This window comes from Bombus huntii, chromosome 3, assembly GCF_024542735.1.
Source record: "Bombus huntii isolate Logan2020A chromosome 3, iyBomHunt1.1, whole genome shotgun sequence".
Lineage (NCBI taxonomy): Eukaryota > Metazoa > Arthropoda > Insecta > Hymenoptera > Apidae > Bombus > Bombus huntii.
This window is the reverse complement of record NC_066240.1, coordinates 19,270,305-19,289,305: the sequence shown is the minus strand read 5'-3', so window position 1 is coordinate 19,289,305 and position 19,001 is coordinate 19,270,305. Positions and strand designations below refer to the sequence as shown.

At 41.1% G+C, this 19,001-nt stretch overlaps 1 protein-coding gene across 1 annotated transcript; it reads right to left on the bottom strand.

The window, feature by feature from the left end:
* Positions 1 to 445: 445 nt before the first annotated feature.
* On the bottom strand, positions 446 to 18,861 carry LOC126863776 (adenylate cyclase type 3). The gene is made up of 9 exons (XM_050614277.1): positions 17,807 to 18,861; positions 11,841 to 12,220; positions 9,052 to 9,336; positions 7,408 to 7,688; positions 6,738 to 7,066; positions 5,895 to 6,227; positions 4,740 to 5,045; positions 4,075 to 4,410; positions 446 to 3,951 (listed from the first exon to the last, which is right to left on the bottom strand). Exons 1-9 carry the CDS (start codon positions 18,356 to 18,358, stop codon positions 3,769 to 3,771), a joined length of 2,985 nt encoding a protein of 994 aa, XP_050470234.1. The 5' UTR covers positions 18,359 to 18,861; the 3' UTR covers positions 446 to 3,768.
* Between the last annotated feature and the right edge of the window lie 140 nt (positions 18,862 to 19,001).

Here is a 19,001-nt window from a genome sequence, read left to right as displayed (position 1 = left end):
TTTAACATTATCGACCCGTCTTTTTTTCTTTTTCTTCTCTCTCTTTATATATGTACACGAAATAACCTTTATTGCTACTTTACAAGATCTCTGTGTGGTCGGACACGCGAATATCTTCGCACGTGTGTCACTCTCTTCCGTTTCCTACACCTTCTACGCCACCATTTTATGTATGTAGTAGTATATGTATGTGTATGCCGAGATGTATCAGCAGTGTGGACTGTGTCAAGCGCAATATATCAATTGGAAGTACGCGAACAGTGGAAAAAGTTTGAAATTCAGTGTCGCGTAATCAATTTGTCTTCTTTTCTTCCGCTCTCTTCCTTTTTCTGCGATCACTGTAACTCCACCGAAAGGAAAGAAAGATTCTTTTTTTCTTTTCAATACGTAGGAAGATTCGAAATTTATATTCGATCGTTAGACTACGTTCGATTGAAACATTCTCTTTTCTTCTTTTTTCTTTTTTTTTTTTCGTGGAAAGTAACCTGAGGGAACGAACAAGTTTAAAAGGTGATTCGAAAATATGAGCGACGAAGTTTTAAAAAAGATCGGAATTTCCTTCGGGAGAGTTTGCTTCGATTTACTACTTTCTTCTCTTCTATCGCTACATCTGTCCAGTCTGACCACTGTTATCGCGCTTAGGCCGTGCGTTCTCGTTTTTCTAATTACACCAAAATTTCTCTCTCTCTCTCTCTCTCTCTCACTCTCCCTCTCTCTCACTCTCTCTCTCTCTCTCTCTCTCTCTCTCACTCTTCGTTCCCCTTTCTGTTCGTTTCTGTTTAATCCTTTCGTACTATTTTTAATCTCGCTAAAAGTATCGTTAGAAAAAGACGGTTATAAAAAAGCAATGAAAATATTCCGGATTGAAAATTTCGATTCGGTTAAACGTTTATTAAAAATCACGGTGTAAGTATTTACGAATTGTCTCTCGTTCTCTACGCTTACGATACCGCGACGTTTCTCTTTCGCAACTATTTCAAGCTTGAACGATCATCGGGTGTCCAAATAATTGCCGACGAAAGGATTAAATCCTAATCTTCTGCTTCCTGCCATCGTTAATCGTGTGCGTTGTACGTACTCGAGTCATCTTGGTCTATTAAATCGGCGACTGAAACTGTAGAAAAATAAATTATTATATCGGTGATCGTGTTCGAGTATATAGTCTACGTTCCCGTGGAATTATCCTACGGACCACACGATACCTAATGTTTCACGAAGTCCGTAACAATTACGACTAAACGAATCTTGAGTACAAAATAAGACGAACTCGAAAAACTATCACGTGGGAAAGAGAAAGGAAATATCGTGAAACGATCCTCTTTTAATTAAGAAAGGCAGAAATTGTTTCAGATTGCCTTATTTTGATCTCAGAAGTCGTTTAATAGAGAGTAATGCCGGGGACTTGATGAAATGCCTTGCACGTTCAGAAGCGAATCGGGTCTAAGCTCCTATAAGAAATTTCACCGTCTTCGAATTGGCTTTTCCTCGTACAAATCGACGAACCTGCTCGCAGAAAAATACAGTAGAATCGAAACTATCGAGAAACTGTTTCCGTTCTAACGGACCTTGCTAGATAGATATTCGTAGTTCAAACATGACGAGAACATTCTGCTCTTGATCGTAATAAACAGTCAACCTGCTCTTTTCTTTCGTTACGACGTGTTTAAATCGTAACGAGCTATTTTAAATACATTCAAACTCGATGATGCTTAATTTAACGACAGCTTTTAAAACCTTCAAATTACGCAGCATTTCATTTCCTCTTCTCGTATTCCACGTTCTCGGAGCACGTAGGTACTTGACATTATCTTTTACGTATTTATTCGTTGAAATTCTCCGAGTATATTTATACTAAACACGCGTGCAATCTTCCCTGCTCGTGTCACATTTTCGATGTTTCTTTTACCTTTTCCACTTTTTTAAAGTTCTTCTTTACAGTCCTTTTTTTTTAAACAATTCTACGAGAACAAAGCTCCAATAACAGACGAAGTATTTTTTTTTAGAACTTCTCTACAAGATTTTTTGCAATATATAACAATTCCTTTACTTTCAATTTTCAATTATATAGAATGTACAACCCCCTTTCTTCGACTATCGATAGTATCTACATATCGACTTGCGATTTTCCTATACAACAACTGTACCTGCGATTCGACTTATTAACTGTGTTTAATTACAACGCGTAATCTGACCGATAATGTCCGGCAATATTTAATTATTGTAACAATTACACCGTAGACATACGAAATTCCATTTTAATCGATTAATTTTTATCCCTGGTCGAATCATTACGACGATTAAATTCTAAATTTCTCGAGAAAAAGCACCGACAAAATTTTCCTCTATTACCGAGGAAATCGATGTAGGATGTTCCTTTTGGTGCGAGGACAAAGCGCTAGGCGCTCGATCACCGTGAAGTCACCTTCGAAGTCTACGATCTTCTTCGCGAGTATTATTGAACACGAAACAGAGCTGACAGAAAATTTTGTATTCTCGTCGTATCGCGACGATTCGGATCGAAATCGTAAGAAAGCACACAGTCGACAGTGTCGATGACCGAAAGAACGTATATTTAGAGGAAACGGCGATTCTCCGGAAGCCACGTTAGGAAAAAGACCTACCACTATGTAGTTGATCACGCCCACGCTCGTAATGCTTTCAATTATTCTTTTTTAATTAATCGCGTCTTGGAACGTGCTCGTCGCGGAATCTAGAAAAATAGAGTTGACTTGATTGCGAGAACCGTATCAGCGTATCTATCACAAGGATTACGAGCTAGACACTTTCTTAAGTTACATATCGATTCTCTATAGTGACGAGGATCGATCGATGTTCGATCGAATGGCATTTTCTTTCTTTCACCTTCGACTAACACTTATCCTAGATATGCGCGAATCGACCGGATTCTTTCCTAACTTTCTCGTTTCATTATCATTTGGAAACTTCTATATATTTCGTATGTTGTTTCGACGCGAGAAAGTTTAGACTTTTATTTTTTCGTTTCCATCGAACCGATTAGTCGAAACCAGCCAACTATCGACGAAGTTTACTATCTTTGTTCTCGGTTCTACGTAAAATAGGAGTCCTTCGAAGGCCTACCACTAACTAAGACAATCCACGACGTCCACAATGAGAAAACGTATAGTACGATGTTGAAACAACACTTTCATTAATATCGATTAGTTTCGCTCTAAACGTACTTTGTTTCTTCCATTTGTACCCTGTTCTTCATCCTCAATGAACGATATAATCGTTATCAGTAGTAGACTAAGGTTGTGACAGCGGTAAGAATTTTTCTCTGGTGGCTGACTTTCTTTAAAGGCTGACCAGGCCTGGGCGCCTCTTCGATAAATAAAATCTCTCAAACAACCATCTTAATTACTTACAAAATAACCAAACAGTTTGTTGTATAAGTATCTTTCGCGTGGAACTTCTCGCCAAGGAATCAAGGTCGAAAATTGTGATCGAAAAAGCAATCTAATCAGCCCAGTCCTCGATTTTCTTTCAAACTCTTCCGATCTCGTAGATCGTTCGTCTTTCGTCCGAGACCTCTCTGTCGTATCTTTGCAATTTTTCCTATTTCGTATCCGAACTTGAACATTTCGAGTAATCGACGTCTCGTCCTCTTTCATCGTCTCGATTTCGTTCGTCTCTTCGAAGATTATCGAGAGAGAGAGAGGGAGAGAGAGGAGCCTTGCTCGACGAAAGGTCTCTTCGTGAACGAAGAAGGGTTTTGCGTTGAAGTTTTTAGAGCCTTCGAGTATTAGCCTACTGATAGATGATCGGATGGGTGGGTTCGACTGGCAGGTCACTGTCCAAATTCAAGGACACGCCGTCCTTGGATACCAGGTAGTGGGTGAGCAGCTGACCTTTGCCCTTGACGAACACCAGGCCGCGTTGTTCGAAGCCGAAGCCAAATGGCTCCAGAATCCTCCGGGTCTCGTCTGTGACCTACGATTTTAATATTTAATATTTTGAATATAAGTTATTTATCGAGAATTTCTACTAAAACTACTACTTCCATACCTGACGGAATAAGTATTTTCGAGTTATACGATTTTGCAAATATTTTACCTGGATGCAGCCTACTTTTCCAGTGCTTTCCATTCTAGACGCCACGTTCACGGTATTTCCCCAGATATCGTAATGAGGTTTCCTTGCGCCAATAACCCCAGCAGTCACAGGGCCGTGATTGATACCCATTTTGAGAACAAAGTGATTGAAGCTTTGCTCGTTGATGCTCGACAATGCTTTCTTCAACTCCAGGGCGAATTCGACGAGGGTGGACAAGTGACCCCACCGAGGAGCATCCTCGGACTCCTCTGAGTCTGTGATTCCGGATGCCGCCATGTATGTCGAGCCTATCGTCTTGATCTTGATGATGTCCTTGAATTTAGTTTGATCGAGGATCTAACGAAAGAAGAAACGGAAATGGAAAGTCGATAGAAAATTGATATATCGATTGCCATATTTAATCCCTTAAAAGTTCTGATCTAAGATCCCTACCAAATGTAGGAAAATATCTAAGGAAAGGTCCTTTTCGCTGTTCAATTGCTTTGTTATTTTTACAAATATAACCTTTTTGTACAAAATTATATCGCAGAATTTTGGCCTTTTTTATCGAAAGCTTCTGTTTTCGTATTTACGATAACGTATCAGTCGATAAAATTCAATCGCATAACGTTTCAGAAATAGAATTTTAAATCGAGGGGTCGTAGAAACTCGCCAACGATACTTACCGCATCGAAATCGGATATGACTTCGTTCAAGAACCTGAGACACTCGAGGCCCTGGTTATTGATGCTCTCTTCGCTGTAGAAATCGGCGAAGTTCGGCATACTAGCGAACAGAACACCCACTTCGGCGTAGCTTTGACTGTAGAGATCATCGTGGTGTCTCGCACTCGATAGAAAATAAGCAGCCACGTGCGGCGGAAGGATGTTGTAGATGAGGGCGCCGTTTCTGCGCGTCATGTCCGCCGCCCTTTCTCTCTGCGCCTCCACCTCCCTTCCTCGTAGGTACAACATCCTCCTCGACTTTTCCGCCTGCAAATCGATCGAATCCTCATCGTGCGAGTCGTCGAAACCGAGCTACTTTACCATTAACGTAACCTTTCATTTATTTTTCAACAGAGTTTGGTTCAAAGTTTAATAGTTTTATTGAAAATATTCATCGACGAATAATTTCGTGAAACACTTTTCCATTCTTTTTTTCTTTTTTCGTTTACTCTGCGAGAAGCAAGGGGAGATTTCTGGCTCGGTTTCATTTACGTTAAATGCAAACCGCGATTTTCCCTCGTGAAAGACAGACGGGAACGAAGGATGCGCCCTCGACTGTCGGGACAAGTGCAGCCCTCGACTTTGATGAATCCGTTCGAGAGCTTCGTACGAAGGCTCGATTATTTATCGTCGCTCGAGGAGAAATTGAATTCTCCCTATCTCTACGTGGAACATTTTAATTTACCAAAACAATTTCGATAGAGCAAAGATTCGCTGATAGAACTGGCAGGATGAGAAGACGTTTGCAAAGAACAGAGAAAGTATCGTGTATTTCGATATTTCAAGTATATTGGATTATTTGGGCAGATCGAAATTTTTTAAAAATCTAAACATAATACTTGATAATAATTGAATAATATGGTAATATACCTATCCACCACTTTTTTTTTTCTTTTCGGTAATATTTCGCCGTTTGCAGAAATGAATTCTCTCAAGCAAGTCTTGCAAAGAAACGTTTTCTTTTTCTTTTAAGAGACAGCTTGTCCAACCTTGGTATTTCATTCGACGGAAATTTATGATAAATAATTCTTTCCCAATTCTATAAACAAGGATGTTACGATGTTTCCAAATTATCTGACATCTGATTTAAATAACGTTATTGCATATATTACTTACATATCTGGACACGATGACCAGACAAGTAGCTACGATGAGAAGAGTGGCGGATAGGCAATATTTCGATGGAAGGGGGGTCGGTTCGAGGGTAGAAGCGTAATCCTCCCAGTCCAGCCTCGCATTGAGTAGACAGATGTTGATGAAACATTGGACGCCCGAGATACCGTACATTAAGTACGCCTTGCCTAGATAGCATATGTAGGTCGGCATCGAGGTCGCCACAAGTGTAAGCACACCGATGTACGAGTAGTAGGAAGGATATGGACACCTCGAAGACAGAGTTATGGTGGCGTTTAGGGGCGGAATAGTTTCCTCGATGACCACGCAGTTGAACTGTAAAATGGGACAGAGAAGTTAACAACTCAGAAAAATAGCGTAAAATGGGTTTATTTTCTTTTCCTCTTGCTTTCCTGTTAATAGTAGTTCAATGATTACGTATTTATTTACTAAGACGTTTGTTAAGTATCACAATTCTTTTGAATTATTGGTTAACTATATATTAACACGTTAATACGATATTACGCTTTCCCGTTGCTATGATACAAGCAAGTGGAACAACTATAAATCACTGTAGGAAATTAAAAGTTCTTTTACTTTTGAATGAAAATAATACGATCGTCTTAAATAATTTATCGAATAGATGTAGGTAGTTGTATGGACAACCAATAGAGTGTAGTTGTGATTATCGTTCAGGTTTATTTTGTATGTGTTTTATTTATGCTCAAGTTTATGTTTTGCGTAAGATCTGTAAGTGCAAGTCACCGTAAAACCGGAAGGAAAACGGAATGAAAGAAAAACGATGTTAATTTGTTTGTTTGAATTAATAATAATAAATATACGTACCATATCGAGAATCAGAAAAATACCAAGGGAAAATGTCATCATAAGAGCCAAAGCTCTTCTCAGCCACATAGCCTTGATGGCACTGCCGAGACACGTGGCACCAGCCAAAACTACCGCGAATAGCACCACTATCCCGATACCGCCCCATGTGAAAGGTCCCCAGGGCTGAAACCTCCAAACTGGGGCGGCACAGATCATCACCAATGGCCCACCGAGCAATGACAAAGGGGAAAATGCTTCTTCGGCGTGGTGAAACGCAGACTCCACCTTAGAGTCCTTGAACCGCAAGGTCAACCAGTACGCGTGACCTTTCAAATGTGCTCCGCCAGCTATAATTAATATTATTTGCTTGTAAATAGAAAGATTTATGAAACGAATTTCACAGTAAATCATACAAAACACGTACATAAGATATCGATCGCAAAGCGAATCTTCTGTTAATTTTATTATCAATGAAAAATTGACGCTACATGTATCGATAACAACTTCTTTTACATGAATAGATTTCTGAGGAAAGAATTTTCTAGGCTGTGGCAGATTTATAGACCTTTTTTCAGGATGCTCTTTAATTTCCATTTTTAAACAAACTACACTTACCAAGACGTTTTACCTTCGAATAACAATTTAATCATTAATAATAATCAACGGTCAAATACTTCAACTTCCTCACTTTTGTTATCCAGTTCCTTCCTCAGCCTCTGTCTAAATTCCTCCGAGTCCTCCTTATTGTTATTTCTTTCGTTTCCTGCGTCGATCGTCCTCCTGGCGTCCTCCGTGAGCGAGGCGATGCTCTTAGTGGCAGCTGGCTTGAAGGGTTTCAACGCCCGGACTATGAAGTATGTGACGATGCCCGCTTTCTGTAGTGCCTCTTCTCTGTCCTCGCCGTGCGCTGGCTCGACCTCGAACTCGCCATTCAGGAAGCTCAGCGTCGCGTTCGAGATGTGCACCCTCCTTCAAGCCATTAACAATATCGTTCGTGTCGATCGTTCCTCGCTTACGAACTTTTATCTCGCGAATCTGACTACAGGATTATTCGGCAAAGAAAAGAAAGGAAGGAAAATTTCGAGACGTTTGCGATTGGCAAAACGGTCCTGATTATCCAACGACGCGGGCGTGGCCATAAAATAGGACTGAAAGGAAAATTCACGTACCTATTCTGTATTCATGGTAATGTCGAAGGGCGTTCGAGCGTCTTTCGCAAACGATTCTCTGGCTGCAACTTGCCGTTACGTTATTGTTCTCGAGTGAATTGTAGTTCGTGTGAATAATAACAAGGTTACGGTACCGCCGGTTAAAATAGTTGGTGACGTGGCGCAGACGATTATGTGCAGTATCATCTACTTAATACTCCAAACTTGTATTTAACGTGAATTCTGGTTTATATTTTATCACAAAGTGGCATTAAAGATCGGAAAATTAAGAAAATGTATTCGTGTTTTTTCCCTATGATCTTCGAATGGACGAAGTGAAATCGAAATGAAGAGATCGCTGTCGTGTTACGTGTTACGGAAAAGGAACGGAAGAATCGCGTGACAGGGAGGACCGAGACCAGTGAGGTTTCTAATATTTATTAGCCTGATGGGACAAAAGAAACAATTACAATGGCTGGGTAGACGATGCTTTTAAAGCACGACTATCGAGGGGCAGTTTTTTACCACGCGACTCGGGCATCTCACCCTTTAACACAGCTAAAATTAAAGTACGACAGGGCATCAAAAACTGCTTGCCAGGCGTTTCACCAGGTAATTAATATCAAAGATATACGGAGAGCGCTCATTACGTGTCCACCGACGTCAAGGACGCGTTTTATACGTCGTCGCATCGATATCGTTTAGCTCCCGAATCAGGCAGCTTCCTCGCGCCTCTCTTCTACTTTATCCCTTTTGAATTTCGGGGATTGACAAGGTCAAGAAGTCAGAACGTCAATACTGATATCGTTTCTTTCTTTTTTTTTCTTTTTAAAGGAATTTTCCACAAACGAGTATATAAAAGTCTATTATTGACATAATTCTATATTGAGAAGTATATTTAAATACTCCTCTATTTTGCAAACAAAAAACAGGCGCAATATAAATAAATCACCTAGATTACTTCTTTCCTTTCTTCGTAAAATTTAAACATCTTTGATAAATATTCTTTACGATAGTTCTTTTATTTGTAAAAAGACGTGTTCGAGTACTTGCTTCGCTTCCAAAGAAGAAAGAAGCCTACGCACGATTCGTTCGAATTTTCCTTGTGAAATTTAACTACACTCTGTTCAACTCCGACAAAATAATACTGAAATGTTTAGAGAAAGAAGAAAAGAGATTCTCACCCCGCCATTCCACTGCTCTCCATCTTGTTCGCGAGTTCGACATCCTTGCTGTACACATCGAATTGCCATTGTCTCTGTCCGAGGACACCGGCCAACACAGCACCAGTGTGTATACCCACCCTCATGTCGACAGGGCTATTGGTCTTTTGTTGCACGTACTTGATGGCGTCCACCATAGATAAGCCCATATAGACACAGAGAACAGCGTGGTCTGGTCTTTCCACGGGTGCTCCACTTATGCAGTAGTAACAGTCGCCGAGGATCTTTATTCGCAGCTGCTCGTATCTAAAGGTTTTCGAAATATCATTGTGCGTGAAAATAATGCAACTTAAGGTATATATTACTGTAATATCGTAGAATAGATTTGAATTAGAGGTCGGTTGAAAATAGAAAAAAACCGTGTACGTCGTCTTTCGTGGTTTGTTTACATCCAAGAGCGCCTAGTAACAGCGACGCGAGAAAGGATAAGCAGCGTCAAAACAGAGGTACGGTTTCATATTTCAAGGAATAGCAATCGAGAGGCCAGAGTATGTGAGCCGAAAAGTGTGTATGTGTGTGAGAGGACGAGAGCAAGAACGAGCACGACCGGGCAGGAGTGTATTGGCGGAGATCAGAGCTAATTGAGTCGTCGAAGAGTAGAGTCGTTAGAGGTTTTGAGTCGTCGAAGAGTAGAGTCGTGAGAATTGATAGAGTTGTTAGAGAGAGAGAGTGTGTGTGTGTGTTAGATTCGTTGTGACGAGAGTGGTCAAATAACTGTAAAGTTATTTGATATAGATACGAGTATTGCATTTAGTTTCCGTTAAATATCGTTCTCTGTCCAATTTATATTTGTATATTCAATTTAATATTAATAAATTGTAAGTAATCGAAAACAAAATTTCTAACCTTATTTTTCGATATTACATTACGATATAATAGAATTCACGGTACGATAGTTGAATGTAAAATCCACGGTATAATGTAAAGTATAGTAGTTGAATTTATAGCGTAAAGGCAAAGTTTATAAGATATAAGAAGAGAATACAAAGTGCAAAAGTAAAATTTTCCAAGTAAATAACAGTGAAAGTTGAACTGGCTATCGATACGAAAATAGGCTTTTAATTGCCAAGCTTTCATCTTTTAAAGGTGAAATTAATTGAAGAATTTCTAATTGAAATAAAACACGAGTAGATAAAAATTGAAATTCTCCGAGCAAAAAAATGCTCGAGAATCGTCGAAAGTTTGATGCACGATGGATTACACGTAATCCGCTCTATATATTGATTAAGCTACCAGGAATTCGTGATTGAAGCGTTCGCATAGAAATGCAGTTGAGTGGCGGGAATTTCGATTTAGGAAAGTAAGGAAGGAGGATTTAATTTTTCACTGGATCTGAAGCCGCTATTTGGCAAATGAGAGGAAAGTACGTGTCAAGGAGCGTCTTAAGCGAAGGATGTTCCGCTGAAATTATACATTGACCTGTATCACTACCGATGCTGCAAGGGCTAAATCATCTACCTTCTATAAACCCAGATTTAACCGATTTTAACCAGAGATAATCGACTTTTATATTTTCTATACTTCCATTTCCAGAGATTGGATCACGATATTATCAAACCTACGATTTCGATGGTTCTCGCTAACGTTACGTTTTCGTCCCTTTTCCACGACTTTAATCCTCGTGCTCTTTCTTACAGAGGATTTCTGTAAATTAATTAAACAGAATATAAAAACACGGTGTAGAGTGGCTCGGGAAAGTATTTGAATATTCATAGAAACCGTCCGTGAATGTATTGTGTACGCTTTACAAGACGCTTTGGAATTTCATTAGCATCGTAACGAAACACAATTGCACACAATGCAAACGTATTTTGCAGAAATTACAACAACGCTTGAACGATCGATCGATTATTCTATATTAATATGTCTTAATATTTAATGACAACGAATATTTATGATCAGCGCTATAGAGATGCATCGATAGAAAATTTTCATTTATAGTAAATGCTCAAATAATTTCACGAATCATTGTATTTCCGATAATCCTCTTGCGACGTTCGAACGTGGACGGTTCGATAGAGTGAAATATCACGCGATAGAAATTCGTTAATGATACACCACTTTGTCCTCAGATGTATCGATTGTCGGAGACGCCCAGGTGAAGGACTCGCGAGTCTATCTCTCTTCGAGAACGATCGAGAAAACGAAGAAGGGACTGGCCAGAATTTTCCGATAAAGTCAATTTCGCGGCTGGCAATTTCAGGATTTTCATTATTCTCCGTATACGAAAGAAAGAGAGAGGAAAGAAAAGTGGAATGGAGCTCGTGAAAGCGTTTCGCGTTCGTTCTAACCGGGTCACAGCCGAGTGGACTGTAAACGAACGAATTCTTTCGCGGTGTCGATAGCTTCGCTGTCGATTAATTCGATCGTGCGTCTCACCGTTTATCGACAACTGGTCGATTCGAGGCATGTACCGTTGACAAAAGCAACGTGCGTTTCCTTTGAACTTTATATTCGCGAAAATCCCGGTAATCGGGTACAGATTTATTTCGTGATTTCTTTGAATGCGTTGTCGAATGCCAGTTGCTTGATAATCTCGTTTAAAATTTGTTCTCTCTACGTGTATTGTATTAAAACTTGTACTTTGACAATTGTAGCAACAATTCGCGTACTAACTTCTTAGATCTACTCAAAAAATTCGTCCAAATCGAACTAATAATAGTCAGTCCTATCGATTCTAATTCTAACAAAAATTGCTGCATCGCTCCTTAGGCTCTGTCGAACGATTTTTCCAAAACTGAATCGCTTACCTTTCACTGAGTTGATCGAATCTGGCAAATAGCTCGTTGAGAATCTTCACTAGTTCGCTAGCGCTGTACGTGGAGGAAATCGCGGTAAAACCAACAATGTCCGCATACAGAATCGAGACATTCTCATGCCTGGACATGTAAATCTTCTTGAACTGCGTATCCAGCGAGGCGCCTAGGTCCTGTCGCATCATTACAGCCACGTGTTCCGGAAGCACGCTAAGCAGCAGCCTTTCCTGCTCGGCGCTTTGTTCCTCGATCACCAGTTGTACTTCCAGGCTCTGTCTGGTTTCTAAAAAGGCTCTACGTTGTTGAAACTCGGTCAGAGAGTAACTGGAAGCACCCAGAAGCATGGCGCCTATGGATAGCGTCACTGTCAGCACCTGGAAGAAACATTTTGCAAGAATTCTAGAACATTTAATTTTTAAAAATCGCTTTAAACACGTTGATGGTTATACGGAATACGATCATTGCGGTTCGATTTGTTCATAAAATTGTATTTAAAACACATCGTGTCAAAAGGAAATGTTCAGATCGAATTATAATAAAGCATACAACGAACGCTATTTTCACCGTTAATAGCAGTTTTATAAATTTAATAAAGACGTTTTCTCTTTTCGTACTAAATTTGCGTATTGGCAGTCGATTGATAATAATTTCTGAGAAATCAATCGATTAAGTTAAATTGTACGCTATTTAACCGCATAGGCTGTCCTTTAATCCGCGATTTGATTCGAAACATCATAGTTCGAGACAGAAATTGTACGAAGCAATTTTACGAATTTGCATTTGACGTGCGATTTGACGCGTTTCAGTCCCGAAAATCACTGAAATCTGCATCATTGAGTATATCGATAAGTTAATTTCATTGAACACGTGGTAAATTATCTAATGTGTTTAAATCTGCATTGCTACCATTTTTCTGTCACTTTTATATTCTACGTAGAATAGCTAATTGACAGCAACATGGTAGAAAAATATTTATTATAAAAATTATTAATACGTGTATAAAACGAATATATATACATACTAATACAAGATAACTAATTTTAAACGTTTTTTTACCCACAGCTGTATCTGATTTTTAGAAGAAGAATACATGTGTACCACTTTTTCACTGAACTCCTCGATTGATTCCATCGAACAAATTAATCCACCTTAATCCACCCAGTGAAAAAAAACATATAGAACGCTCTCAAAGCTCTCAATTCCATTGCTGTCGACCTTTTTGTATTCACCGATAAATTATTCCCTCTTGTTAGGAATGCCTTTCATCGATTCCAGGTTAACCACGATTCCCAATTGCAACGCATCGGAACAATTAATACGGGAGATATTTCTACCCACCCCATTTCGTTCCGCGTTCCTAAATACCGAACGAAAAACGTCGCTGAATACAGCAAACCAACGGATCGATAATCCATTTTTGTTCACTTCGCATCGGCTCGGAGAATGCTTTCAAATACGTTCACGTGTTCCAGTTGACTGGCCGAAATCGCTGCAACACCTGTATCGCTTGTCATACCTCGGTGCTGTTTCTAATTTTCCGCATTCTACATGGAAAACTACAGAACGGACGAATTCTTATTCATCCGGTACCGCCTTTGTCCGTTCGTGTGTCCCCGATGACAATTGGAAAATCGTAATTGAACGTTCCACAGCGGAGAAATTAGCACAGGCAACACTTTCGTCGTTATCGCTTTTACAGACCAATAACTTGGTTGAATATTGTTTAGTAATATTTGCGTTGTAAACATTTCTTAGTAGATCTTCTCTTCTCGTTTTCTCTAAATTTCTGCAACTATTTTCTGTGATTTCTTCGATAGTTTCTATGATCTATCGAATCTTTGCGATTGTTCTATGGTAATTTCTGCGTAAATCTCCTCGACTTGTACCTTTTATCAATTAGTTAAAAAATAAGTTTTACAATATCGTTGATCGTTACTTTCTCGTATAATAATTTACGTCCCATGGATAAATCCATCGTCCTTTAACTCGAATCCTTTAACAAATCCTTTAACAACGACATTTAACGCAACCCATTTTGTACCTGCTTGTTACTCGATGAAAGGGTTGACAGCTCCTTAATTAACCCTGATAAAGGGTTCATTGAACAACAATCAACGATCATTGCAATCGTTGGTGGAATAGATGGAGCCGGTGATTTCCGTGATCGAGCCGATGGCTTTCAAAGAAACGTTCCTGCCATTGAAAACCGATCGTATGTCGTGCATGGAAAGGCAGCATGTCGCGTCATTGCACATCTCTCTGTCTCCAGTTTTCTCTCTCTCTCTCTCTCTCTCTCTTTCTTCTCTTCTCTTTCTCTCTCTATTTTAAACAACCATTGACTGAACTCTACTCGACTGTTACTAACGATAGAACCACGTGCACGACTGGAACTTTCGCTTTCGTGGTCGTTCTTGTTTAGGAAAATTTGTAACAGAGTTCCTATCCACTGTTTCGTCACGGTTCACTACAAATTTGTAGACCGCCAACCCCGTTATTCCGAACGATAATAAGTGAAAAACGGATACAAATCGTCAGGATGGATATTTTCCTTCTTTGAGAATTAATTTTCTAATATTCAGAGATTCTGAAGAATTTTAACGTTTGCTTCGACTGTACGTGCTATTGGTTGGTCACCTGATAAATTGGTTGGTTGATAAATATGTATAATAAGGGAAAACTGTTGCCACCGCGTTGCATAAAGATTCCACTGATTTCCAGAAGGAAGACGATAACCGAGTCTCGTTACACCGCAAAATTCTCGTAAATTTCAAAACGCTACGCATAGAAAGTTGATTACTTTTTATGCGAAACACTGCAGACTTTCACGAAGGCCTGAACGCAAGCTGACGTCGACGTTGCGTCTCATTTTAGCGAACGATTTTCCAGCTCGTGACGGTAGAACGTTCGGTAAATTTACCCCGGGGCATAATTTCCGACCTCGGAACTGCGAATTAAAGCAACATATACGAGCCACGAAGAAAAATGAAGCTAATTCAACAGGGTTGGAATATAGATGCCCGACAAACACAAAAATTCATAAATTCTATCCGTGCAACCCTAATTCACTCTGTGTACAAACTCACTCCTTCCACGCATCGATCATCGTGTCACGCGACAAAGAAAGTAATTATTTTCAAACTAGTCGCGAGTATAATCTCGTCGTCGAAACGTTCGTGTAATGATTTACGTTTGCATCGGGTGTACGAAAGAATTTGCGTTATTTTCAGAAGTTTCAATGAAACACCTTAAACTTCATTTTCATATATGTCGGAGTTACATTAGAGTTAGGGTTAGGGGCGTGAAACGAATTTTCATTTGGATTACACATTGTCGTTATGCAATAGAGAAGACATTGACTAGTGCAAATACGATTATTATAGAATTGGACGAGTAACCGTGGTAATAAATACGTATATATATATACAGGGTGGTTGGTAACTAATGGTACAAGCGGAAAGGGGGTGATTCTATGCGAGAAAAGAAGTCGAAAATATAGAATAACAATTTTTTTGTTTAATTTTTCCATCGGGACAACGATCTGCAGTGAGATCCGTTATAACTTTTTTTTTTCATTTTTATTCTATATTTTTGACTTCTTTTTTCGCGTAGAATCACCCTCTTTCCTCTCGTACCACCAATTACCAACCACCCTGTATATATGTGTCTATGAATTATTCAGGAGTCAGTCTCGTTAGCTGCAGTTTCTGAAATTTTTCTTTAATAATTCGCTCTTCCACGAGGCGGACCGAAGAATTTGCGTTGCCAATTCTCGCACGTTCATTAGCGAGCTTCATCGAAGCTCGATTAAACGACGTTTCGATCATCGAGTCCCTGAATTCGAGCGTTCACTCCGGCGATGACGGATCAGAAACGCGAAGTTTAATTACGAACTTCCCTTGTCCGTTCGCCCCTTTCACGGAGGAACGTAGCAGCTTTAATTAGCGACCTGGCTAAACTGGACACCGCCTATATTCGTAGAGCAGACTGATTAAAAACTCGGGAACGGTGGCCTTGTTCGTTGAAACGGTAACTGTGCTTCTTCCCTGAGACAATTAAGCAGGGTGTCGTGTTCTTAACAGTTTCCGTATATCTTAGCTGTGGTATCCTTCTCTTCTTCGTTTTCGTATTTTTAATATCTGCATATGTAGGTAAACGCGGCCCTTCCAACGATCCGATAAAATATGAATGAAAATGTAACGTTGCTCTTGCGAAACCGGTAACACGCATGATCTAAGATTATTACATTTAAATGTTAAGCATCGTATTTCCGTTAAAGGTAAAATAAAATGTCGTGTTTAGATTAAAGCGTGAGAAGCTAGAATCTTTCAATTAACTTCTCGTTGATAGACTGTCCAGGTTGATGGAGAATGGTAAGAGAGTGGTATCTCCGAGATTACAGTTATTTATTACCAGGAACGAATTGTCCCATAAAAATTGACAGCGAGCGAAAATGGCTTCCTATAAATTGGTGGAGCTGGGAACGTAATCAACTGGAGTGTTAACTTGTTGCACGACTGGTATGCTTCGCAAATTTTCTTTCTCAATTTGTTCCACTAATTTTTCCCATTTCGATCTGCCGTTTCTCCGAAAGACTTTATTTTAAACCAAACGAAAAATCATCCAAGCCAAACCGATTCTATCCCGACGATGATCGCTCGATATTACGTTGAAACACGAAATTACATTTTATATCGGCTAATACGACCGGGGATGCTGATTAAAAAATAAAACGAGCTATCTAATCCAAAGATCCGTTATTTTAATCGACGTCGTAACGCGGCGAGTTCTATAAATTCTACGGGCTTCGTCTAAAATTAGAACAAAAACCCTGTAAAATCACGAAGCTCCTATAAAATAATTATTTCAACGAAATGCGTATCGCGTAAGCTAAAAGCGATTAACAAAAAATAAAAGGGAAAAACACTTCTGCGAACGTCCACCCACGGCTATCGACAACAGCAACGAGCGAGAGAAAAATGCTCTATTTAAAATTCGAACTGCCGCAGACCGCAAACTTACCAATCCCTTCCAACCGTGTAGCTTGGTATTTTCAAAAATAGCAAGCCAGTCCCGGGTGTATCGCGAACTCCGGTTCCATTCAACGTTCCATGCAGGGGCGTTCGAATAGAAAATAATCGAGGGCTTAGCCGCTCGAACGTGGAAAAGTTGTCACGCGCGCCGGCCACGGCTATTTTACAATGGATCGTTGGAGGCGCACGACCAGCCTCGCTGTGTATCGTTGCGTATCGATCGATCGAAACACGTAAGAAGCCAGCGGTGGCGACCACACGGCAAATTAGTTCGAGCGGATTGAACCGCGGCAACAGTTGTTTTCGTGAGGTCACGAGGCACGGTTCGATCATTAAATTACACGAAACCCGGGTGAAAATAAGCGAGCAACTTTTCGCAAGGTTGTTCGTCTTCGAGACACTCGATAGAGTCGAGTGAAATTGAAACGAACGAACGATACCGTGAAATATCGCGATTTCGAAGGAAGACGCTGGTTAGAGCCGCGGTTGTGGTCTAATTGCCACGACGGGAAACTCGAGAGCGTAAGTCAATTAAAAAGGCTGACAACGGGGATAATAGAGACACTCGTTCAACGGATAATCGATCACTCGAGTGAGGTTCAATCGCTGAGAATATAAAACGTCCTAATCCCAGCGGCTGCTATTGCTTCTTTGTTTAGCTCGGATAGCACGAAGTTCCGCTTAAGCTCGTAAATTTATTGCTCTGCTCGAGTCGATAAAGTATTATAAATTATCGGACTTTTTGTTTTTGATCATGCACGTTTGATTAATCTAAATAAGGTATCGAGTAGGTATAGGATAGTCGTATTATACATAGAGCCTTAAATTTACACCCCCGATTCGACCCGTCGCCAAAGCCTCGCCCCAAATACCCAACAGTTTCTCTTCTATCGGAGAAACATCAAGGTACGAACGTGAAGCAACACCTACCAAAACATCGATGGGTATCTGTGCAGGTGCTTTGGAGAGTCCAACGACGGAGATGATGTACACCAATGCGGTGCTAATGGCAAGGAGGACGCAGAGGGGCAGTCTGAGGGGTAAAGTGGCGAACAGCAGGTAGAGCATGAGCAACAGCCAGCCTAGTCCGTCCCTAGGCGTGACCTCGGTGGACTTGAGGAACAGCTGAGTAAGTAGCTGTGCGGTTGACAGGTTCCAGGCCACGTGTGGAATCACCGACCAAAGCGCATCTTTCGCTCTAGGATTGTGTTTAGCCCAGGCCAGCAGGCCCAGATTCAACCCCAAGAAGACGGCGGTTAAGCTTCGAGTCGATAGCTCCTGACCAGGCGTGATCAACGAGTGAGCTGCGTAGAGGAGCGCCGAAAACAGGAAGTACTCGAGGCCACCCCGCCTCTGTTGAAGGGAGGAGGCGCGATATAGCGTCTCTAACTTGGCGCTGCTGAAGCTCGTCCGCAGCAGGTTCGACGGCCTGCCCGAGCTCAGGTAGGAATCCTCGTTCGAGGTCTCTTGACTTCGTAACATGGCGCTGCTATCTCTCTCTCGCCCTCTCACACTCTCTCTCTCTCTCTCACTCACTCTCTATCCGCTTCTCTTCGTTTCACATACTTTCGGTTGGGGCACGCGTTACACGCATGGAAACTTGATCGGGTGACTTGGAACGCGATACCGTCGCAGGAACATCGTTGTCCGATGCGTTAAACCAACTTCGATCAGACGAATTTCAGTCTCGCGTTTCGTTTTTTCGTTCGCGGACAGACCCAACTTTGGATGTGGGTTTCTCGGTGAACCGCGTTTGCGTCGCCTAAGTACACGCTTTTCCTCGATCAGGTTGGATGCTGACAGCGAGGATACCGGACTGCAGGGTATCCGTTGTACCGCAACCCTCGTGGCGATCGTTGCTCGCCACCAGGACACACACGCCTCGTTTTGCACTCTCACGCACTCTCACACACACGGGCGTTTTCGGATGCAGCTGCACCCGCGCGCGGGGTACTGGCCGGGTTACTACTGCCGGTGCTCTTTCTTCTCTCCTCGGAGGGAAGCGGACCGCCACTCTCTCCATCCGTCTCCGCTCCTTGCCGCTTCTACCGCCTCCGTTCACCTCCTCGCCCTCGTTACCGTCCAGGCTTGCGCCATACGACCCCCGACAGCTCCGACCCTCCAC

What these genes read in the sequence shown, in the direction of transcription:
- LOC126863776 (XM_050614277.1), bottom strand. Translation starts at nt 18,358, where the DNA reads ATGTTACGAAGTCAAGAGACCTCGAACGAGGATTCCTACCTGAGCTCG. An exon ending in GAGAGCAGTGGAATGGCGGG is followed by an intron (nt 7,689 to 9,051) that starts GTGAGAATCTCT and finishes AATGGCTTGAAG; the next exon opens with GAGGGTGCACATCTCGAACG. An exon ending in GAAGGAACTGGATAACAAAA is followed by an intron (nt 7,067 to 7,407) that starts GTGAGGAAGTTG and finishes TATTAATTATAG; the next exon opens with CTGGCGGAGCACATTTGAAA.